Source organism: Pelobates fuscus, chromosome 1, assembly GCF_036172605.1.
Source record: "Pelobates fuscus isolate aPelFus1 chromosome 1, aPelFus1.pri, whole genome shotgun sequence".
Lineage (NCBI taxonomy): Eukaryota > Metazoa > Chordata > Amphibia > Anura > Pelobatidae > Pelobates > Pelobates fuscus.
The window spans coordinates 353,603,037-353,628,692 of NC_086317.1; the positions used below are offsets into that span (position 1 = coordinate 353,603,037).

At 39.8% G+C, this 25,656-nt stretch overlaps 1 protein-coding gene across 3 annotated transcripts in view; it reads left to right on the top strand.

Annotated features, from left to right (window-relative positions):
- Nucleotides 1-25,656, top strand: part of MYCBP2 (MYC binding protein 2) — a 240,277-nt gene that overhangs the window by 99,492 nt on the left and 115,129 nt on the right. For 2 of the 3 annotated variants that reach the window (XM_063425848.1, XM_063425854.1), the window contains exons 26-40: nt 460-585; nt 667-794; nt 3,436-3,527; nt 4,265-4,399; nt 4,611-4,694; nt 4,906-5,002; nt 5,246-5,438; nt 5,760-6,034; nt 7,514-7,735; nt 9,603-9,794; nt 10,588-10,794; nt 14,578-14,709; nt 15,187-15,365; nt 18,759-18,901; nt 19,907-20,007. In XM_063425848.1, coding sequence (XP_063281918.1) covers nt 460-585; nt 667-794; nt 3,436-3,527; nt 4,265-4,399; nt 4,611-4,694; nt 4,906-5,002; nt 5,246-5,438; nt 5,760-6,034; nt 7,514-7,735; nt 9,603-9,794; nt 10,588-10,794; nt 14,578-14,709; nt 15,187-15,365; nt 18,759-18,901; nt 19,907-20,007 — 2,306 coding nt within the window. Of the gene's footprint in view, nt 1-459; nt 586-666; nt 795-3,435; nt 3,528-4,264; nt 4,400-4,610; nt 4,710-4,905; nt 5,003-5,245; nt 5,439-5,759; nt 6,035-7,513; nt 7,736-9,602; nt 9,795-10,587; nt 10,795-14,577; nt 14,710-15,186; nt 15,366-18,758; nt 18,902-19,906; nt 20,008-25,656 lie in introns of all 3 variants that reach the window. The other variant, XM_063425851.1, reaches the window with a different exon arrangement.

Genomic DNA, 25,656 nt, shown 5'->3' on the forward strand with positions numbered 1-25,656 from the left:
TTGAGCAGTGAGACTTCAGAGGCTTGATATATACGCAAAAACTGCTTCATTAAGCTAAAGTTTTTTGGTGACTAGTGTGTCCCTTTAATGCTGATGAAAAATATCACTATTACTAAAGAACGCTTCTATTCTACTTTGCTTTTAAGTAATCATAGCAGACCTTCCTATTGACCCACTAACAGAATACACCCAATCTCCAACCACAAGCTGCCAGGACATCCTTTATGCTATTGCAGAAATGAAAGCATTAGTAAATGAAATATTTCACCTTATCTTTGCATCAGGTGTAGGGAAAAGGCAAAGATAATATGCTGCTTTTGTGGGACATTTGCATGAGAGAAAGAAATGGTTAATTTTCGCTTTTATTTTGGACTTTTTGGTTTTTCACCCATTCTTCCAAAATATGTTCTCTAATGTATTTGGTAGTATTGCTCATTGTATCTTTGATCTTTATTTTAGGTTGCCTTGATACTTTGGCTGCAATGCAAGACCTGAAAATGGGCATTTCCAGCACTGAGGAAGAGACTCATTCGGTGATGAAAGTATATTCAAAAGAAGATTACAGTGTAGTGAACAGATTTGAAAGTAAGCACCTATATATGCTCTGCGTGGTGGAACCTAGGTCGTTCCTATCAGTCAGATGTAATACTTCTGTTTCTTCTTTAGGTCATGGTGGAGGCTGGGGCTACTCTGCACACTCTGTAGAGGCTATACGGTTCTGTGCTGATACTGACATTTTGCTCGGGGGTCTTGGCTTGTTTGGTGGCCGAGGGGAATACACTGCAAAAATAAAGGTAAAGCCATCCTAATGCATCTGACTTTAAAGAGAATTTAAAAAAAAAAAAAAAAAAAAGGGGGAGGATGGGGATGGGGGAATTGAGGGGTGCACCTGGTACATACATTTTCTCAACAGTGGTGCTGCTTTAAAGATAAAAATATGTACAAAATAAAGATTAAGGAATCACACTAGTTAAAATAACCTAGCAAGCAAATATGGGGAATCTGTAACACCAGAGTCTATGCAAGCCGTTTAACCCCCTTAAGGACGGTGGGCAATGCCGTCCTTGGGGACCCAGCTCTAAAGGCCGGCAGGTGGCATAGCAGTCCCCACCGTCCAGGGTACTTACCCGCTCGCCGGCAATCCCACGGATGGGGGGGACTTACCCCTGGCATCCCATGGAGTTCCCCTGTGTTTGATCCGGCCCTCCTGAGCCATGTGATCGCGAGGACCTCACGATCACATGGCAGTGCCAGCGCCTGGAATGACAGTTTAAAATAAAATAGCATTTTTCACACACAAATGGCACTTACACTGACTATATTGTTGTGATACGTTTTACTGTTTTTAACCCCTTAAGGACCAAACTTCTGGAATAAAAAGGAATCATGACATGTCACACATGTCATGTGTCCTTAAGGGGTTAAACACTAATATTTGTGTTCAGTTAATTCTCCTGAGCATAACAGTACCCCTCATGTACAAGTTTTATGGTGTTTTCAAAAGTTAGAGTCAAATATAAGGCTTGCATTTCATTTTTTTTCACATTGAAATTCGCCAGATTGGTTACGTGCCTTTGAGACCTTATGGTAGTCCAGGAATGAAAATTACCTCCATGATGGCATAGCATTTGCAATAGTAATTTCCCGCATGGATTATTGTAACCCTCTCCTGATTGGTCTTCCCAAAAGCCGTACTGCACCCCTACAGTCCGTAATGAATGCTGCTGCTAGATTGATTTTCCTCTCTAGTCGTTTCTCTCACACCTCACCCCTCTGCCAGTCCTTACATTGGCTTCCTGTATGCTATAGGAGTCAATTCAAGGTACTAACTCACACCTATAAAGCACTGAACAACTCTAGCCCCTCTTATATCTCCTCACAGATCCATAGGTATGTCCCTTCTCGGTCTCTCCGTTCTGCCCGTGACCACCTCCTGTCCGTTGTCCGCACTCGTACGGCCAACTCGCGCTTGCAGGACTTCTCACGGGCGGCTCCCTTCCTATGGAATAGCCTGCCTACCGCCATCAGACTCTCCCCTAGTCTTGCATCTTTTAAGAAGTGCCTTAAAACCCATCTCTTTAGGAAAGCTTATGGCCTCCAAGACTAACCCTTACCTCACATACCTGTCTCTTGCCCTCTCCTAAAGGGCAGCCCACCTTATTTGATTGTAAATTCCTGTCCTAATGTGTTTTACACCCCACCTCCTATAGAATGTAAGCTCGTTTGAGCAGGGTCCTCTTCAACCTATTGTTCCTGTAAGTTTATTTGTAATTGTCCTATTTATAGTTAAATCCCCCTCTCATAATATTGTAAAGCGCTACGGAATCTGTTGGCGCTATATAAATGGCAATAATAAATAAATAAAAAAATAGTAGACAACCCAAGATATTGCAAATGGGATATGTCCAGTCTTTTTTTTTTTTTTTTTTTTTTGAACCCACTTAGTCACAAACACTGGCCAAAATTGGCATTCAAATTAGTTCTTTGCATTTTTCTCTCACACACAAATATTAACGCTAACTTTGGCCAGTGTTTGTGACCAAGTGGCTACTAAAAAAGACTGGGCATACTCCATTTGAAATACCTTGGGTTGTCTACTATTGCAAATGGTATGCCACTGTGGGGGTAATTGTCATTCCTGGGCTAACATATAGTCTCAAAGGCAACGTAACCAATCTGGCGAATTTAAATGTCAAAAACTGAAAAATGTAACATGTTATATTTGACCCTGTAACTTCCCAAAACACCATAAAACCTGTACATAGGGGGTACCATTTTACATGTGAGCCATCACTGAATAAAAAATGTGTATTTTATTGCAGTGAAAGCAAACCGTATTATGACGTTGACAGTTAAAATGGCACGTAGAACTAAAAAAAAATATTTATTATTTTATTCATATTAAATAATGTTTCATAGCTAAATATTTTAAGTTAAATGAAAGTCCTGTTTCCCCTGAATAAAATTATATAGAAGTGTGGGTGCACTTAATATGAAAGCGGTGAATTACGGTTGAACAGACCTACAGTCAAATTCCAGGTTTTGTTTACATTTTGTTTTGATCACAACGTGTACATTTGGCTCAGTCCTTAAAGGGTTAAGCAGTAAGTGTCACATTTAGCTTGTTCATATCCCTTGTTAAAATTGGTGTAGGTTGTGGGCTTAACGCAATATGGTATAACTAAATCCTCATATTTGTTTGCTCAGGTGATTAAGGAGCCTTAGCAAATGTAAAACTCTTAATGAGAATTGTAATACACAATAGCAATGGTAGTCTTTATACCAAAGTTAAAATATTTTTATACTTCTTGTTCTTGATTATTGATATTTGTTTCAAAAGACCTATATTTTATTTTTGTCACATAAACCATAAAATAAACCAGTGGTGTAACATCATGCTTATGTAGGTTTTTTTTTTCCCCCTCTCCCTTTTAGTTGTTTGAGTTGGGGCCTGATGGTGGAGATCATGAAACAGATGGAGATCTTCTAGCAGAGACTGATGTCCTTGCTTATGACTGTGCTGCTAGGTAAGCAGTTAAATGAATGCTCCAGGCAACATAAAAACTTGATTATTGAGACAACGTTGTTATGGAGCAACTTTTAAAGTCCAAATTTGCAGAAAATCCAACATTAAGTCATTTCCATATTATAATTATCCACAAAAGGCTAGCTTTACATTTTTGGACACTTGAGTAGTGCATGAGCATCTAAGCTAAAATATCTACAGCTCTTAAAGAAATGCTTGAAGGGGCAGAAACATGCCCTTTCAGAGTAATTGTTCTTCTGTCCCTGGTACTCTTGTCCCTGGTCTCTGGATACTTCACAATTCTTCTTGCAGGAATAAAGCATTGCCTTTATTGCAAAGAGCTGAAATATAGATTTATGTTGTCTTATCTTGAAATCCCCAACAAACTGTGATTAAATCACATCCTCTTTGCAATTTGTTTTTGTCTGTGATTTTGCACTGATTTTTCTGGCTACCTATTTCACACATTAAAAATATCAACTACTTCATTTGGATGTAAGTTCCTTAGACTTTTAATTTCAGAGTCATTGAACCTTAGATTCTTTACATAGAACAAAGTATGTTAATATATTTCTAATGAAAAATCTAGGTAACGAATTTGCAGATTTGATCCTTGAAATGGCAATTTTAAATATTTTAAGTAGTAATTGGCCATTGCAAGCTGATGAATTTATTTTATTTATAATTTTTTTTTTTCTTCCTGTGCCTGACTTTATTTATATTTCTTTCTTACCCAAGAGAAAAATATGCCATGATGTTTGATGAACCAGTTCTACTACAAACCGGCTGGTGGTATGTGGCATGGGCTCGAGTGTCTGGTCCCAGCAGCGACTGCGGCTCCCATGGTCAAGCCTCAATTACAACAGATGATGGGTATCCCCAAATTTATCAAATTCTTTTGAGTAGTGAATATTCATTTAATTAATTGTATACACCGTTGTTAAAAATGTGAAATGGAACCTGATGCTTTTATATAGCCCATTTTCAATTAAAGGCTTTTATTTGTAAAAAAAAAAAAAAAAAAACGTCTTACTGACCAATTCCAGTCACTAAAGTTGATTCTTACCTCTTACCCCCTCACCAGGGTTGTTTTTCAGTTTAAAAGTTCAAAAAAATCCAATAACGGCACAGATGTCAATGCAGGCCAAATACCACAGCTGCTGTACCGGTACGTTCATCACAGGTATCTGCATCTGAAAATGGCTTGGTATACTATTTGTCATTCATGTGCAAATAGTTATCTAAGTGTGTGAGAAAATAAACTTTTTTTTTTGTGTGTGTTTGTACACCAAATGTTTGAGTGTTTGCTTTTTGCATGGAATATAAACATGTTATATTTGAGTTACAGAGTAGTATGTTTTTTTTGTTTTTTGCTCTAGACTGCCTACTAGTGATGGAAGTACTGCAAAAGGCAAACAACAAGTCAGTGAACCAGTGCATATATTGAAGAAGTCATTTGCTCGCACAGTTTCAGTGGTGAGTAATGTCAGCAGTAAATACATGTTAAATAAAAGTGCTATTTTTTTACATGAGGAAAGTTAGAATAAAGCAATACATATTTTTACATATCTGTGTAACACACTGCTACCATGTGTAAGAAACATTAACATTAAGTTTTCTGAAATTCAAATATAGCAGCCGTGCTAAACCATGATTAGTGTGGCAGTTTTGGAAACACAGGTTTTATTAATGCATGGTGTGGTCTCTTGTTTTGGACAGGAATGTTTTGAATCCCTGTTGAGCATTCTTCATTGGAGCTGGACTACCTTGGTTCTGGGAGTGGAAGAGCTTCGTGGCCTCAAAGGCTTCCAATATACAGCAACCTTGCTGGATTTGGAAAGATTGCGTTTCGTGGGGACTTGTTGCTTGCGGTTATTAAGAGTCTTCACATGTGAAATATATCCCATATCAGGTAATGTATGTTTGGGCAACTTTGGAATAAAAAGATGTGAGAGCTCAGCTTGGAATGCCCACCTTTTTCGGAGCGATTGCTTCTGCTCTAAGTCTTCATAAAAAACAGTTGTAATCCAAGTGCTGCCATAAACCTTAAACAGTTGGGTACTGTTGTAATATCATATCCTAAATTATGAATTTGTATTGTGTGTGTGTGTATACTGGGATAATACCATGGAGCAATTGAACACAATTCTTTTACTTGTAAATTGTATTTAAGCAATGACTGATTTGTTCTACAGATCTGACCATTCCATTTTTTTCTCTTATTTTATGGCAGCTTCCACTAAAGCAGTTGTAGAGGAAACAAGCAAATTGGCAGAGTGCATTGGAAAAACCAGGACACTGCTGAGAAAAATACTTTCTGAGGGTGTGGATAACAGTATGATGAAGTTGGACAATGACCCACAAGGATACCTAAGTCAACCCTTGAGCTTATTGGAAGCCGTTCTTCAGGAGTGTCACAACACCTTCACAGCCTGCTTTCATTCCTTCTACCCAACTCCTGCCCTTCAGTGGGCCTGCTTGTGTGACTTACTGAACTGCTTGGATCAGGTAAGTGGCTCAGATATTCTCACAATTTGTCAGACTTTCCCCCCCCCCCCTCTTTTCTAATGTAGGTATTGCATCATCTATATAATCAAGACACTTTTTTAAAAAAAAAATATATATATATATTTTTTGTTCTCATTTGTACTGACAGTCCTGCCTTAATATTCTTGTTATTTTATATATTATTTTGACTTGCCCAAATATTTTTTTTTCCAACACACTGGTTTAAAGCGGCACTGTCATGCCGAACTTTCCTTTCTTTAATCGATTCCTCTTCTCTTCCTCGATCAGGATCTGTTCTTTATTTCTTCCTGTCTGCTCTAATTTTATTTAAAACTTAAGACAAAGTAGGGACTATTTGTCTTATGGAGGTTTACTACTCCTGACCATCTCTTACTAGTGGAGGAGCAAAGTGTGCTTCATTTCCAGTGGTCAGAGCAATTTTCCCACAATTCTCACCTCTCCATTGTCATTTAGACAGAACGCCGGTGAAACTACCGAATTGCGTCATAACAGAATGTGAACAGTTTCTCCATTCGTGTTAGGATGCAATTCGGAACTTTGTCGGATCGGAATTAAATTTGAATGAATTAAACTCTGATCCTATTCGTGCCACTGCTGCATCTTGCAGCCGCTTAGTAGAGAACTCCCTAATTCCCACGGTATTAGGGAGCTATCTACCAAAAGGCTGAAAGACATAAATTGGTCTTTCAGACAAATTTACTTATACCAAGTAAAGATTAATTAGTATTAGTAAATGCTGCACCTACTCGCTATACCGCAAGTAGGGGCATGTCTACTAAACAGTGAGCAGCCAGAGTGAGCATACCCTAGTATCCCCCCCTCCCGGGCCTCCACCCGTGCTGCGCATAAATAACAATGGGAGGGGGACAGAGGGGATGTTCTTTTTCTGTTAGGACGCCATTCTATAATTTCGCTGGCGTTCTGTCTAAATCAGGGCTGTCCAACCTGCGGCCCCCTAGATGTTGCTGAACTACAATTCCCATGATTCCCTGGCTATCTGTTTAATTGAAAGAATCATGGGAATTGTAGTTCAGCAACATCTGGGGGGGGGGCCGCAGGTTGGACAGGCCTGGTCTAAATGACCGGACGTTCGGGAAAAGTGAAAGGAGGTTTCGCGGGAACACTGAGGAATGCGGAGAATTTTGGGAAAAGTGCTCATCAGAGATGGTCAGGCATAGGAAACCTCCATAAGACAAGTAGTCCCCTAAAGAAAACTAGAGCAGATAGGGAGAAATGAAGAACAGATCCTGAGAGAGGAAGAGAGGATAAATAGATTAACCCCTTAAGGACACATGACGTGTGACATGTCATGATTCCCTTTTATTCCAGAAGTTTGGTCCTTAAGGGGTTAAAGAAAGGTAAGTTCAACATGACAGTGCCTTTTTTAAGTGCAAAATTAGTGTTGTTTTTTTTTTGTTTTTTTTAATTGGTAGTTGAAACACTTTATTTACTTTACAGGACATTCAGGAAGCTAACTTCAAGACATCAAGCAGTCGGCTGTTGGCGGCAGTAATGTCAGCTCTTTGCCACACTTCTGTGAAGCTCACATCAATATTCCCGATTGCATATGATGGTGAAGTCCTACTGCGGTCTATGGTGAAACAAGTTAGCACAGAAAATGACACTGCACTGGCTCATCGCTTCCCCCTGTTGGTTTCCTGCATGGAGAAACTCAGCCAGGTTTGTGCATGTACCATATTCTAAATTAGTAGGACAGTTTAATGGAATACCATGCCAAACAAAATGTATGAATAATTATGTGCTGTTTTCAATCTTTCTAGCTATCAAACGTGTGCAGTTATTTCACACTTTAATATGGTCTTGAAGTGCAACCCTCTTTCTTGTCGAATAAAAGGGCAAATAAATCAGAAATATCGATATTTGTGATATATAAATGATCTTGCAGTGTGAATAGGATATTTTTTATATATGCAGAATGTATATATTTGCAGAATTGAGGCGTGATACTGCAGGGGGCATGGTTTATACACTGTTTAAGCTAAAGTTGTTTTGGTGACACTAGTGTCTCTTTAAGCATCAGAAAGGCCATAGTTGAGGTTATATAGATGGATATATATAGATATTATCTCTCTCATTACTTTGGTGCTTGCAGCCTACTCTTGTAAACTCTGTCTATGCCGAAACTCAAGAAATCTATTCAGGATCTTTGTCCCTGATTGATCACTCCCTCTCTGCATCCCATATAGTAAAGTCCACCATTCACCTAACTATCTTGCCCAGCTTTTCAGTACCCTTCTCACTGGAAAGTTATTAATCTGTGAGCTAGAGTTGTTTGCTCTGGCAAGGTCAACTGCCAACTACTTGCTGCATCTTTTGGAAAACCTATTGCACTGAACTACCCATAATAATCCCCTCTAAAGTTTGGATCCCTGCTTCCTGTAGAACGAACATCTTTTCTCTTAGATACCACCTGCAATCCAACTCCTTCCCCGCTAATTCTGACCTCAGTCAGTACTTATTGGGCTTTTTAGCTCCTCTTTATATTAATGTTCCATAGTATTGACAGTTTTCTTGGAGACAAGTTTTGTTTCTGCTTGAAATTTGAGTTACTGCATCTAACTGTCAAAACAGTTTCCAAAGCCCTTATTGTAGGAGCACCTCAATGTGACAAAACCATGTATTTCCAGTGTGCTTTCAAATCTATATTCGGACCAGTTTAAAAGTTCAAAATCCCAAAGTAATTCCTTGTAAAATTGTAAATGTCTGCTCTTTGCTTATTTGGAGGAACCAATGCTTCATAGGGTTTTTAATATTATGGTTAATTATTACCTGTTAACAAATATATGTTTGTGAGGTATTGGAAGAAAGAGCTGCTTCTTCTTTTTTTCCCCTTTGTCCTTGAACTGAGTTCCTCCAGATCCATGTCAATTATTATATTCCATGTACATAATTTAGACCTCTTGCAAGGTTGCAAACCACTGTAGATTTGTTTAAGGTACATCAAAATGGTTAATTTTATGTGGCAACAATAATCACTTTCATGTTTTCTCTTTAAATGTATCTTGTTGTTGGTACTAGACTTGTGCACAAATCATTTTCAGTTACGATGAACAAATCAAATTCCTATTAATCTATTCTCTAACAAATCTGCCTGTCACGTAAATCCAGAACATGTCAATTTGTTGCTGGCATCTGAAGGTAGTGGTGATGTCTAGTTACTTTTTAGCGCAATAGCACATGTGCAGTGGTTGCTATGCTTCGAACTGAAGGAACCGTCTGCAAAGTGTTTATTTTATTTATTTTTTTATTATCCTAATATTGACTGACAGTTGTGAGCAATACCTGTAGGTTTTTCTCCCAAGCTGTACATTGCTACTACAATGTACAGATTAAATTTGAAGCTCTTCCAAAAGAGGATAAATAGTTTGTGGCATTACCGGTACACTTTTTAAATGTAATAGCCTTTATTTAAAACCCTAACTTTGAGTTGTCAGGCTGATAAAAATTATTTACTGGTGACCGCTTTTTTCATTTTGTGTATCCTTTTTTTGGTTGGAGAAATAAAACCTTTTTTTCTTCTTGACAGAGTGAGGAGAATGTCTCCGGTATGACCAGTTTTCGTGAAGTTCTGGAGAAGATGCTTGTCATAGTGGTTCTACCTGTGCGGAACAGCTTAAGGCGGGAAAATGAACTCTTTTCTTCACACTTGGTGTCTAACACTTGTGGTCTGCTCGCTAGCATTGTCAGTGAGCTTACAGCATCTGCTCTTGGATCTGAGGTATAAAAAAATGAAAAAATCTCTCATTACTTAATCAGTTAATTTCTGTAAACATTGTTATATGTTCTTAAATGCTTTCTGAGAATAGGAAATTACATTTAGAGTACCCACCCACCAATAGGTAGGGGCAAATATTTTTGTTGCACCATTGAGCATATTATTATTAATACTCCCCTCCCCCCTTGGATTAGATTCTACCGTTGTCTGACCAACTGCTGTTCAACCTACCTTGCAGGTAAGTTATATTGAACAGCAGTTGGTCAGGTAAAAGTAGACTCTGACCTAGCATGGCTGCATAGCTTGAGGTGGAGGGGGGATTTTTATTTATTTATCTATTACTGGCATTTATAAAGCGCTGCACATTTGGGAAAAAGACAAAAACAATAAGAGCAGACCGATACAACAGGTAGAGGACCCTGCCTGTGAGCTTAAAAATCTAAAGGTTAATATTGGTGAGACCAGAGGTAGCAGAGGAATTCGTATGTGATGGCAGAGATAATGAATAGTATAACTCAAATAATATTCTCAGAAAATCCTTCACTTTATTATTTATTTATTTTTTAAATCCCATTTCATTAAATAAAATAAACATTTTAAAAACCTCATATATAAAAAAAAAATATATATATATACTTACACTTGAAGAGAAATACAATTATAGTTAGTGTCAACTACCTTTCTCAAAAGAAATGGGTGTACTATTTCCACTGTTGCTTTTCACCAATGGTTTGTAAAAAAGTTTTTTTTTATTTTTTTATTTTTTAATTTTTTTTTTACTTGCTTGACTTCACAGGTAGACGGCTTGAATTCTCTTCACTCAGTCAAGTCCAGTCCTAATCGTTTTACAAAAACAAGCCAGGGCAGAAGTTGGAACACTGGAAATGGCTCTCCAGATGCCATCTGCTTATCTGTGGACAAGCCTGGTGTGGTTGTAGTGGGATTTTGTGTCTACGGAGGAGGTGGCATCCATGAATATGAGTTAGAGGTGTTAGTGGATGATGTAAGTATAATGTGTAATTTTGTGTTTGGGATGCTAATTAATCTTTTTAAGGAATCTATAAACATTACAGAAGACAAGTGTTTTTTTTTGGGGGGGGGAGGAGGCGGGTGTACGTAAGTCATATTAGTATGCAAGTGGATGCATCTGCTGAGAACGATAAGTGTCCCTGATTTCCATATTCAGTTCTAAAAGATAGAAATGTAGTAGAAAAGAGGGTTGGGTCGCACTCAGCCACAATACTTCAACACAGGGTGCTACTGAGCAAGGGTCATCAAACCTCAATAAATATGTATTAAAGGACACCTATAGGCACCCAGACCACCTCTACTTAACCCCTTAAGGACACATGACATGTTTGACATGTCATGATTCCCTTTTATTCCAGAAGTTTGGTCCTTAAGGGGTTAATGAAGTGGTCTGGGTGCCAGGTCCCACTAGGATTAATCTTTTCTGCTGTAAACATGTATGTTTACCTGTGGGTTAATCCGGCCTCTATACACACATATATACACACTAATTATCTTAATATCAAAATACACATAGAATATTAATTATATATTTATATGTATATAATATAAAATGTATAAATACGTTAAAAATAAATAAAAATGTGTAATTTCGTTCTAACTGTAATTTGATATTATATATATCAAAATACACTTAGAACGAAATAACTCACTTTATATAAATAAAAATACTTTAAAAAAAAAAAAGTGTGTGTATTTTAATTCTATTTGTGGTTTTTTTTTTTTTTTATATTTTTACATAATCAAGTCATTTTATTAATTACAATTTGCGGGACCTACCTGATAACTCAGGCAAAAAGTCCAGAGAATTTAATTTGCTAGTACTATATTTAACCCTGTAACTTTTTCCTAGACACCCTAAAACCTGTACATGGGGGTACTGTTTTACTCGGGAGACTTTGCTGAACACAAATATTAGGGTTTCAAAACAGTAAAATGTATTACAATAATATTAATAAAAGGCAGTTTTTAAATTTTTTTACACACTATACGTTTTACGGTTTTGAAACACTATTTGTGTTTGGCGAAGTCTCCTGAGTATAACAGTACCCCTCATGTACAGGTTTTATGGTGTTTTTTCCACTTTGAAATTCGCCAGGTTGGTTACATTGCCTTTCAGACCGTATGGTAGCCTAGAAATAGAAATTACCCCCATGATGGCATAACATTTGCAATAGTAGACAACCCAGGGTATTGCAAATGGAGTATGTCCAGTGTTTTTTAGTATCCACCTAGTCAAAACACTGGCCAAAATTGGCATTCAAATTGGGTTTTTGGATTTTTCACACACAAATATGAACTAAATCTCATTCCAGGGCTATCATTCTCTCAAAGGCAATGTAACCAATCTGGCAAATTTCAATGTGAAAAAACTGAAAAACGTAACATGTTATATTTGACCCTGTAACTTCCCAAAACACCATAAAACCTGTACTGTTTTACACGTGAGACATCACTGAATACAAATATGTGTTTTATTACAGTAAAAGCAAACCGTATTATGTCATTCACAGTTAAAATGTCGTGCAGAACTAAAAAAAATTCTTAATTTCTCACAATTTTTTTAATATTTTATTCATATTAAATTGTTTCATAGCTAAATATTTGATGTTAAATGAAATCCCTGTTTCTCCTGAATAAAATTATATATAATAAGGGTGAAAGAGGTGAATTATGGTTGAACAGACATATAGTCAAATTCCAGTTTTTTTTGTTTTTTTTATCAAAACATGTACATTTGGCTCTGTCCTTTAAGGGGTTAAATGAAATGCAAAACTATGTATTTGTGTATAGATTACCAAAGCCCAAAGGGCAGTCTTTCCTTCCTGTGTTTTAAGTACTTCTAATGGTATGCAGTAGAACAAAGGGAAAGAAAGAAGGGAAACAGATTCGAAATCCAATGTGTGAATCTTATTGGTTGCATGTACACTCCGTATTCCTACTTGTATAATGGATATTGGCTGCCAGCGTTGGTTCCCAGGCTCGCTTAGATTGATTCATTTGCTTGCCAGTTGGATTCTTGCCACAAATATTATATACTGCCAAAGAAAATAAATGTTGCATAAGTCAGTTAAACTTAATTTGTTTCCTAGTTTGTGTATGTGATCCCTCCCCTGTTCAGATTAATATTTTCTCATACAGACGTGCCACCCACTGGTGAAACACATAATCGAGCTAAAAGTAAAATAAAAAAAAAAAAAAGTGACATGTTCCAATAAATGATGCTCTATTTATGTGAGAATATTAAAAAAAATATGCAAAGACAACCAAAACATCATAGAAATTTAGAAACCTAAATCTGATAAGTTAAAAGGACATATTATTAAAGCAGTAAACATATCTTTTTTTTTTTTTTTTTTTTTTACAACTTTACTTTGAGTAGCACAAAAAAGGAAAAGAAATAGGTTACTTTAGCTGCACCTGAAGCTATTTGTGTACATTTCCTTGAATTCTTCTGTTTGGTTTTCTGTCTTGTAGTGTTTCTCTTACAGCTGCTGTGCAGATGGGACAGTACTCATAAATGGCATTACCCAATATATATGTCAGTCCACTTTTAATGAATGATGATTGTTAGCTATTGATCATGCAATGGGTGGACAGAGCATGATTTAATATCAAATCCCAATGCATAATTACTGGGTCACTACCTCTGTTATTTTACAGCCCAACTGCTAGTTTTAAACATTTAGTAGATATGCTCCCCACATGGGAGAATGAGGATTAAACCTTCCTTCTAACAATATAGGAGTTCTATTACCATATGTTTTAATACATATTTTTAATGAGGTTGCTGGCTAGGGTTTTTAAACTATCTACCAGCTTGCAGCTAGTGCTGCTATTGGCAAATAATGAGTGAAATTCTCATTCACTTTCAAAAAGTCTAATTTTGGTTAAAATTGGTGTTTTTGGTAAGTCTTCCTTATCCTATACTTTGCATAGTATGGGTTTCATAGTTTGGTTCTGAAAGACCTGATTTTAATCTTGACACAAAATGCACCCAAATTCCGACTCTAACTTTAGGAAACATGAAGATTGCTTTGCTGTCTCAATTTCCTTCATTTTCAATGGATTTTAATTATCCAGACAAAATCCGGTATTTAGTGAAGAACCCTGATAATGTTGAAGTATGACTTATGAAAAAAAAAAGCGGCCATTGAGGTGATTTTGAGACCTCATCCTAAATTTAGATGGATTTTAAGTCTCTTCAGCGCATCAAGATTTTATTACGTTTTTGGGTTCTGATGTCCCGTTTATTTGAGGAAATTAATGGAACTGGAAATTTTCACAAAGCAATCTAGGTGTTTCTCTGCATAAATATATATAGTTTTTTTTTGTTTGTGAAGGTAAAATAAACAGCCAAAAATGTTTTTTAAAATGATAAATTACAAAAGTACTAAAAAGTATACAAAGATGTGAAAACTAGTGTCCCATCGAGAAACTCAATAGATGAATCTGTGTATTAGACTTTTATTGTCTCCATGTCAAAGGCTCCTATTTATTATTTCCTTTTGTAAGTCAGAGGTTTAAATTATTCATCCAGGCTTTATTAAATATACAGTGTAAATATTGGATTGTCATACCTGAAATTTACTATATAAAACGTGTGTGGAAAGGGTGCTGAGCCTATTAGATGTAAGGAGTTGTCGTAGATTAATATATATCTAATTTAAGCGGATACAGTGTTGCTTTGCTCAAATGTACATTTATTAGTAATTTGTACACTAAATTGTTTATATATTTTTTTAATATCTTGAAGAGTGATCATTCGGGAGATGCTGCCCATTCTCATAGATGGACATCACTGGAGCTTGTAAAGGGCACATACACAACTGATGATTCACCTAGTGACATAGCTGAAGTGAGGCTTGATAAGGCAGTGTCACTGAAGGTAGGTGTTTAATGTGCAACACATATTATAAAACAAATGTTCGCAATTTAAAACTTACAGGCATACCTTGTTCGTAACGGAGGGTTAGTTTGCAGACAACTGCTGTAAAGCTAATCACAGGTTTTTTTTTGTACATATAAAACATGTTTACAATATCATTCCTTATGTATATATATGTGTGCCAAAACATGTAAAAATCTTGAATAAAAATTTTACCACCATGCTTATTTCTATCCTTAAAATAGTGGCGATGCATCATCTGGATATTGCTGTTAAGTGTTTTAGTTACAAAGAACCGTAAAGAGAGATCGTATACTGTAGCTCATTATCACAACACTTTTTTTTATAGTACTTTTCACTCCCTAAACCTTTTATTATGTCACGTGTAATAGAGCGGTTATTAGTGGCAGAATGTGTCAACCAGATTTTAAAGGATTTAGTTAAACACTGATAATACTTTGTTACTTGTATTTTTAGGAAAATTTAAAATATGCTGTGCGTCTTCGGAATTATGGTAGTCGCACTGCTAATGGCGATGGAGGAATAACCACAGTTCAGTGCCCAGATGGTGTGACTTTCACATTCAGCTCTTGTAGTTTGAGTAGCAATGGCACAAACCAAACACGTGGGCAAATTCCGCAAGTATTGTACTACAGGTTTGTACTAATATTTAGTGCTGACCCTTTACTGGGCTGACTGTTTTAAATGTACTTCGTAAAAAAAAAAAAAAAAATTGGCTTTTTTTTTTTTTTAATGTATTTTAAACTTGGAGCACAAATGGAGGCATAAGCAAATATGGAAAATGTAGTGCTAATCTGTGACAATATGTTAAGATTGCCTCTCTCACTGGTATTCCATTTAGGCCATTAAATTCATATATTTTGTATTTTTTATAATTAAAACAGTGATATTTTTTGATATTGAACAAGCAGTTTATAATAAACAGAATTCATCCTGAAAAATTAATCAGGATCACAATATGAGAGAGATGGTACAATAATCAACATTCCATATATTTGTAAACTTAGAAATACAAAAATAAGAAAGAGGAAAAGCTTTAACAATTAAATTTGTGCCTCCAGTAAAGCCTTCTGACTGTCGACAATAAATAAACATGGACAGAATTTAAGTCACTAATGTAGGTCTTAGCTACTTCTGCCTTAGCAGTATCAGAAGACAATGCTAGACTGTGAGTGCCAGGTATGTTGCAAACTGTTAAAAACTGGGTTTTATCACACTTCGCACCAAAACCTATTCAGAGGAATGTGATTAGTAATTATTGACTTTCTCACCCCTCCGAGTGGTAAATTGTTTTATTTCTCTTTCACGGGTCCTCTACTAGATTCCTTAGGGTTCTTCGTAGTAACTTAGATGTTCCAAGACCTAGATGTCCAATCTGGGATCTGACAAAGCCATTCCCCCAACTTGGGGCTCACAGCCCCGAGTGCTCCTTTCACAACTGGTGACTACTACTTTCTTCATGTTTTACATCCTTTCTAACTCCTCTTTCAGTCATTGGTATTTGTCCACCTTCTCATGTTGCTATTGCCCACATACACCTTTGCAGTCTTCCATTCCTTGTCTACCACCACAATGTCAGGTTGGATGGCCACTAGTTGACTACCTGGATCTGAAAGTCCCACAGGATCTTAGTCCTGTCATTCTCATCTATACTTTTCGTATCTCCCATCTTGACTTAGGCAGGTCCATCCCATATTCTGAGCAGATGTTTCGGTACATAATCCCAGCAACTTGGTTGTGTCTCTTAGTGTATGGTGTCCCTGCTAAAATATTGCATGTGGCTACTTATTTGCTGGATTGAGAGGCCTCAATGCGCAGTCTGCACCTTGAGGCCTGTCTGGCTTGTGTTGATCTGTTGCTGAGTGCCTGTTCCTGTGCTTCTAGTTAGCGCCTCAGTGCTGTCTTTCAGTCCTGCATTTTCAGTCCTGCCACATCCATTAGCAGTTCATCTTTGGAAGCCATATTTGTGATGTACTTGTGAATGCTCTGTGTTTCATCCTGGGCTGTGGCACTTATCAGGCACCGACCACCTACCTCCTGGCTGGTGTACAGCCTCTGAGTTCTGGATTTTTTGAAAAACCTCCATTCATAGCGATGAGTTTCCAGGTCTTGACATGCATGGTGACCTAATCTTCTCTTGGCCAGGTTCTTATTCCAGCTGATAACTGGTTGGGCATATGTGTTGATGGCTTGGATCTTGTTCTTGCATTAGAAACATAGAAACATAGAATGTGACGGCAGATAAGAACCATTCGGCCCATCTAGTCTGCCCAGTTTTCTAAATACTTTCATTAGTCCCTGGCCTTATCTTATAGTTAGGATAGCCTTATGCCTATCCCACGCATGCTTAAACTCCTTTACTGTGTTAACCTCTACCACTTCAGCTGGAAGGCTATTCCATGCATCCACTACCCTCTCAGTAAAGTAATACTTCCTGATATTATTTTTAAACCTTTGTCCCTCTAATTTAAGACTATGTCCTCTTGTTGTGGTAGTTTTTCTTCTTTTAAATATCGTCTCCTCCTTTACTGTGTTGATTCCCTTTATGTATTTAAATGTTTCTATCATATCCCCCCTGTCTCGTCTTTCCTCCATGCTATACATGTTAAGATCCTTTAACCTTTCCTGGTAAGTTTTAGCCTGCAATCCATGAACCAGTTTAGTAGCCCTTCTTTGAACTCTCTCTAAGGTATCAATATCCTTCTGAAGATAGGGTCTCCAGTACTGTGTACAGTACTCCAAGTGAGGTCTCACCAGTGTTCTGTACAATGGCATGAGCACTTCCCTCTTTCTACTGCTAATACCTCTCCCTATACAACCAAGCATTCTGCTAGCATTTCCTGCTGCTCTATTACATTGTCTGCCTACCTTTAAGTCATCAGAAATAATCACCCCTAAATCCCTTTCCTCAGATGTTGAGGTTAGGACTCTATCAAATATTCTGTACTCTGCCCTTGGGTTTTTACGTCCAAGATGCATTATCTTGCACTTATCCACATTAAATGTCAGTTGCCACAACTCTGACCATTTTTCTAGTCTACCTAAATAATTTTCCATTTGGCTTATCCCTCCTGGAACATCAACCCTGTTACATATCTTAGTATCATCCGCAAAAAGACACACCTTACCATCAAGACCTTCTGCAATATCACTAATAAAAATATTAAAGAGAATGGGTCCAAGTACAGATCCCTGAGGTACCCCACTGGTGACAAGCCCAAGCTTCGAATATACTCCATTGACTACAACCCTCTGTTGCCTGTCACTCAGCCACTGCCTTACCCATTCAACAATATTGGAATTGGAACATTGAGCTTGTAATTCAGGTCTATATATTGACTGGTTAGCACAGTGGTAATGTCACTGCCTTTAGAATAGGGAACCACCTCAGCAGAAAAGGTGCAAGACACCAAACGATATATACCCCACCCACATCAATAATATGAAAGTAACATGAACAAAGAGTCATGGTGTCTCGGATGTTGCCCAGATTAACAAAGTCTGCGTCGGATCCTAGGGAAACAGGACATTCTGATGACTAGTCTGCTACTGGGACAAAACATTCCTGGACTCGAAGTGAGAAAGTAGACCTATTTGACTGCTACTACAACCGCAAACCCAATAAGACATCCTACATGAAGTCTTTGTGGGAACTAACAACACTGCTAGTTACACAACATTTAAATGTTGTCAAGAGGATGCTATTGTCACAACTAGAATAAGCTGGACTGCACAAAACTAAAGTGTGTGTGTGTGTGTATTGACTTTTATATGGATTAAATAAACGCTAAATTTTATTTGAAAACTATCACAAAGACCTTGGAGTGCGGTCCTTTCGTGTTTCAGGTTTATTTGTGCAAAAAATGAACGATCAACGTTTCAACCTATTCAGGTCTTTCTCTAGATCTTTAGAGAGTCCTGAATAGGTTGAAACTTTTATCGTTCATATATATATATATATATATATATATGTGTGTGTGTATTCTGCATTTTTAATAAGGTTTATCTTGTGTGCATTGGTTTTGCAGAAGCGAATATGATGGAGATCTTCAATCTCAACTATTGAGCAAAGCGAACGAAGAAGACAAAAACTGCACCCGAGCACTTTCTGTTGTGAATGCTGTTACAAGAGCTGCTAAGGACCTTTTGCACAGAGCACTTGCTGTTGATGGTAATTTGTTTTAATATCTTGTCTTTTAAACTCTACTTGGAACATATTATGGTCTGTTCACTAATCGATGAACAGAATTCACCTATTTTGCTCAAATGTTTGTTGATGTTTAGTGTTATAACACCTATTATGGCAGGCACGTCTTGTTGAACTTGGGTGTCCAAACTTGGACCACTAGCTGCTGTCAGACATGATTTCTCAGAACATCATCTCAGGTATCGTAAAAAGAGAATTATGGGAAAGGCAGCGAGTACACTCCCAAGTACCATAACATGTTATGTTACTTGCATAGGGTATAGTGCTAGGAGGTTCTATAATCTAGAATAATTGTAGAAGTGTACTCTGTGGTCCCCTTCTAATATTTTGTCCTGTATTGGAACAAAATGGTGGGCATCAAGCAACTGAATTGTTGTACTTTCTTAATCTATTTTAGTTTATTTTTAAGAATGGACTTGGATAGAGAGAACCCATTTTTAACAGTATAATTCTGGCACTATTAATATCCTAGTGTTGGATAGAAGAGAAGTATCAAGCTCAAAGCTTTTAAAATAAATAAATGGACAAAACAAATAAATGAAACTTTAATCGCCATTCTTAAATCACCCTAAATAGGTGGAAAGCTGGAATTCCACATAAGCAGCCTTGTGAAAAGAGTCCCTTTCAATAAACTGTTTGAAGTGCAGGGATTCCTTTATTAGAATCTCTGACATCAGATGAGATAACTTTCCTAATTTTAAAAAGATGTAAAACTGTGGTGCCTTAATAATAAACTAGAACACTTGAAATAATGCATTGTCAATATAATATATGTGTAGTTATATCTGTATACTGATGGACTTTGCAATTTTCACAGTTCAACCTGATTAATCTCTGTATAATTTTTATTTCGTTTTCTTCCTGCTTACAGCTAAAATAGTTTTCGTGCTTGGAGTATGCATTTAAGTCCAAACTTGTGTTACTAATTGCTTATGGTTTTAAACATTTCATTGTATTTCTTGTTTGCAGCTGAAGACATTCCCGAACTTCTTAGTTCTTCAAGTTTGTTTTCCATGCTACTTCCTCTACTTATTGCCTACATTGGACCAGTCGCAGCTGCTATTCCAAAGGTATAGAACTATATATTTGTAACATTTACCTGTGTTTTTTTTTTTTGTGTGTTCATGTGCTCTCTTCAGTTGGCAGACTGTTATCTGTTGCATTCTAATAATAGCTTATAAATATAAATATAAGAAAATCTTCTTAGTCACATTTATTTGATATATTTTCATAGTTGTCATTTATTTGTGTAATTGAGTTATAGGTTCTTTTATCTAGTATCTTGTAAAATATACTAGACATTTTCTTTGCCGAGACAAATAAATAATTAGATTTTATCTTTGAGACACTCACGTGCCAATTGCAAGTCTGTTTGGCTGACTACATCTGTAAGACCTGTTTGGGTGAAACTGTTTGACTGTTTGAGTTTCTGAAGACTTGAACTGTGGTGATGCTACTTTAGGATTTTAAGATCATTAATTTTTTTAACACATCTGGTAAACAAACATTATTTTATTTTTAAAAATAAATGTAAACACATTTATAACATTTTGGATTTCCGTTGTTGCGGGTCTAAATGATGGAAGGTGATTTTCCATACGTAAAAACTAATTATTCCTGGCATTTGTTAAGCGCAAACATATTCTGGAGCGTTGTACATATGTGGAAAAAGACCGTACAATATGCACAGACCAAAACAAAAGACTGCCACTGAAGCATTTATTTTTATTTTTTTATTATATTAAATATTGTACTTGGTTGGATAGCCAGTGTGCTTACAATCCGGATGTTAAAATGGAGAGCTGAGAAGTGGTAGTAGGGGGAATTTGGAGGTGATAGAGCATTAAAGAATAATTGGGCTGAGGAGGTGCTCATGGGTGGATATTACTTATTGGAAATTTAGTGGCTCTTTTTCTGTTAGCTGATTTTTGGAAAGTGGCCTAAGAAGGAGGAATAGAGTTATTTAACCCCTTAAGGACACATGACATATGTGACATGTCATGATTCCCTTTTATTCCAGAAGTTTTTGGTCCTTAAGGGGGTTAAAGGAATTTACTGCTAGGCGAGACAGGGCATTGAGAGGTGAAAGCAATCCTATGTTAACAATTGAAATATTTGCCAATGAAATTCTATCAGCCAAAATATTTACTATATCCAGAATGTTCTTGGAATATTGAAAAAAAATTATTTACTGAATATAACCAAGAACAACTGCATGTACAGAAAATGAACAGTGGCAAGCTACATTTACAAATGATAACATTATAGTAAAATGAATCAGGTGCAGGATCTTACAAGCGTGAGTCTGTATTCATAATGCTCTAGTGTCCCTTTCCCTAGATCTGTCCCCTATTTGCAATAACGAAAAATAAATAAGTTTTTGATTATTTTTTTGTAACTTTTTACCTAGCACTGAGGCTTTCTCTATTCTGCTCACATGTTCGTCTCTCGCAAGGTCTCCTCCTCAATGGTCCAAATCAATACTGCTCATAAAGGAGCATTAGGGACCTAATGTGCATGCACAGCGCACACATTTCAGCTTCCCCATATGGGAGCATTAAGTCAGTGCCTTTTTTTTTTTTTTTTTTTTTTTAATAGGGGACTTCCAGGTCCTTTGACAGTTTTACTCAGTTGTGCAAAAGAAGCACCTTTAGTGGCTGTCAGGAAGAAAAACTACAGTGTTTTACATTACACGGTTAAAAGGACAGAGCCGGGGGGCGTGGCCTGACCGGGCATGGAGTAGGACGCATCTAACCGCAGCTCCGCGGCCCCAGCTCACTACAGCACCGATCCACAAGCCAGAATTGACCCAGAATGGGCAAAACTAGAAGGCTACACACCCCGGGCCCCTCGCAATCGGGCTCGCCGAGCCGAACCGCAGGACCCATGGACGGGTACCTCGGAACTCCGAGGGACTCGCGGGCACACCAGGCCGCGACCAAAATGGCGCCGGCCTCACCAGAAAGGCGCAACACTGACAGCCCCACAATCAGCCCGGCCAGAGAGGAATCCCTCACTAAAATTGCAGCAGACTTAGCTACTATATCTGCAAACATGATGTCCAGGACGGACAAAACGGAATTACTGGCCGAAATACGGACGGCGATCAGAGAAGAGATCTTGGAGGTTAGAAGAGACCTGACAGCCCTAGAACGCAGGGTGGAAGAGCTAGAGGCGGACAGAGCCCAAAATTTACAGCACCATCAAGCCACTGAAACAGCCACTACCAGACAGGGCAATGTCTTGCTGGAACTAAGGAGGAACTTGGAGGACCTGGATAACCGCGGACGCAGAAACAACATCCGCATACGTGGGCTCCCTGAGTCCTCCGGGGAGGCACTGCCGGAGGTCCTACAAGGCCTGTTCACCTTGATACTGGGTGATAGGGCCCCGGCGGACTTTGGCATAGAGCGCGCTCACAGAGCTCTACGCCCTGCATCCACAGAAGGCCCGCCAAGGGATGTCATCTGCTACATGCTCTCCTACTCATTGAAGGACGAAATCATGAGAGAGGCAAGGAGTCGGCAAAACCTCACCTACATGGAGGCCCAAATCTCCCTGTATCAGGATCTTTCGGTGCTCACGCTGGAAGCAAGGAGGGCGCTGCGCCCGCTAACCACCATGCTCAGGGACAGGCGGATACAATACAAATGGGGATTCCCCTTCAGTTTACAGGCTAAGGTGGGCAACACGTGGCATATCGTACGCTGGCCGGCGGACGTCCCGCGCTTCTTACGGGCCGCAGGCCTCCCAGCAGTGACAGTGTCGAACTGGATCCTCGAGAGACAACCACCACGCCCGAACACACCGAGAGAAAGACCGGGTACCGGCCTCACAGGTGCTGGATTTCGCCGAGGCGGACCGGACAGCCATGAGGAATGACAAGCCTTGGGACCCTGAACTCGGCAGCATGGGACGCCTGCTAACGGCCCAACTTCCCGGCTCTACATTTAAGTCTTGGCCTAGAAACACCAACGCACCGAGAAAGACAGCCTTGCCCCCCCCTAGGGACTACCTCGAGTGGCAGCCTATCTATGCAGCGAATCGCAGACTGACCCGAAGCAGCTACTACTCCACTGGGTATGTACTTGTTCCCTTACCTTGGGCCCCTAATGTTTTGGAGCTAACCAGAATTGCAGGACATTGAGACAGTGGGGAGCCACGCAATTGGGGCGGGGGGCTTTGGTGGGAACATGGGTCTCCTGGGGATGCGTAGGGGAAGTAATCCCCTGTGTCTTACGTGACTCAAACCCAATAACAGCTTGAACCCCCCTTTGAGTGGCGGAGAAGAGAGATTAGCCCCAGTGGACAGCAAGGGCCAGTAGCTCGGGACGATCCCCATGCCAACTCCCAGTTAATCCCTTCCACTTTTGGAGGGCCCTTGCTCCGCACCTTGCCTAATCCCATGAGGGCCGGCGTGCCCGCAGGCAACATAGCCCAGCTCATAGCCTGTTGAAAGTCGGGGAAGTGGGAGGGATGTGACCCTTGGGGTGGGGGGAGAAGGGAAAGTTGCATGTTATGGACTTTCATGTACTGCTTTACTGTTAATACTGTTCATGATGTTTATAAGTTCCACGCCACATTTGTCCGCACACACACCTCCACGAATGGGCGAATCGCTCATCGACACTCACTGGTTGGGGGAGGGTGGGCTGGAGCGGGAGCCCGGGGTGATATTTGGTCCTTGCGGGGGCCATAGAGCCTAAATGCTAACAGGCTGCACGCTAAAAGGTACCCGGGGCCTGGAGGGGCACCTGGACGGAGTATGGGCCACACCCCCACGCACGACCTCCGAACTGATAGGGACAATTCCTAATAACCTCGACTAGTGGGCTGGGAGCCAAGTGAGCAGGGTGACATACACCACGGTTGACCCCTGAACGGACGATTCACGTACCCCCAGTGACTGACTCGCACTGTGTAAATACTCGGAAGCTACTCTGGTGACACACCCCGAGGGGACTAGACACCGGGGGGCGACAGACTCCGAGGCGAGTACTTGTTACCTACCACACAGACTGACACCCTCCCCTTGACACCGAACCGACCACACTCCCCTTCCTCCCCCGTATCCTACCCCCCTGACGTACCCAACCCCTCACGCAGACAGTGATGGGTTCCAAATACGAACCGGCGCCACTCAATATATGGTCAAACAACGTTAGAGGCTTGAACGTGCCCGAGAAACGATCCCAAATACTCCGAACCCTATGGGCGGAGCGTGTCTCGGTCGCGTTTCTGCAGGAAACGCATCTTAGGGGAGCGGAGGCTCCCACCCTAAAGAACGGGAGGTACCCCACGGGATACTACGCAAACCACCCAGACGACAAAAAAGCTGGTGTGGCGATCCTATTCGCACATACTGTCCCTTTCATATGCACTGAACAGCGCCCCGACCCGGGGGGTAGATACCTGTTCCTCAAAGGGACAATAGCGCAACACCCTTACACATTCGCATGCCTGTATGCCCCTAACCGCAACCAACACGTCTTTCTGACTAAAACGCTTGCAAAGCTAGATAAGTTTAGGGAGGGACTTTTAATTCTGGCAGGGGATCTCAACACTCCGCTAGACACTAGACTAGACACCTCTAGAGGGGAAAGCTCGATACCAGGTCATTGCATACGCGCCGCAGGGAAAGCTCTGACAAGGAGTGGGCTAGTGGACTGCTGGAGGGCGGCAAACCCAGATGGTAGGGACTATTCTTACTACTCGGCGGTGCACCGGCGATATAGCCGGATCGACTATATCTTTATGGCACAGGAAGCCCTGCCACTGCTACGCAAGGCAAGCATAGGCCTGATAGCAGGGTCGGATCACGCCCCGATCACGGTTCAGATCCAATCCCCATTATACAAACCAGCAGAGAGGCAATGGAAGCTAAATGAGAACATGCTCCTACACCTGGGGGACACAGACCCGGTCAGACAAACACTGACACAATATTTCGACACCAACACGACCCCAGACGTACAACCGCTGACAGTATGGGAAGCACACAAATGTGTCGTACGGGGACATTACATTAAGGTCTGCACACAGCGGAAAAAAGACAACGCGCGACAACTTACCACGCTGAACGGACAAATTGCTAACCTGGAGCAAACACACAAGCAGGATCAGGACGAGGACACGTTCCTCCGACTGACTGCACTCCGAAGACAGAGAAGAGACATACTAGCCCAGGGACTCCTGCGCACAATTAGAAAATCGGCCCGGTTCTTTTTTGAACACTCTAATAAGAACGGGAGGCTACTGGCTCGACAGCTTCGAGACCGGAGGATGGCGAGCCACATTCATAAAATTAAACCCAGGAACGGGGCTGAAGCCCGTCTGCCTGACGGGATTCAGCGAGCGTTCGTAGACTACTATACGGAATTGTACAATATCCCCCAAACCACCTCAGACGCGGCACGAGCGCGGCGCTCCCGGCAGATCACTGAGTTCTTAGAACGGAACATAGATAAAAAGCTAACCGCTGACATGCGAGATGATCTGGAACGACCCCTCACAACGGAGGAGCTGGCAGCGGCCTTAAAACTCTCTAAAGCCCATAAAGCCCCAGGCCCAGATGGCCTACCTCTGCTGTACCTACGTACATTCAGGGAAATCTTGCTTCCGCACCTTCTACGTGGCCTCAACTCCATATTGGAGGGGGGCCGTTTCCCCACTGACACTTTAGCGGCCATAGTTACCGTGATACCTAAAGAGGGAAAGGA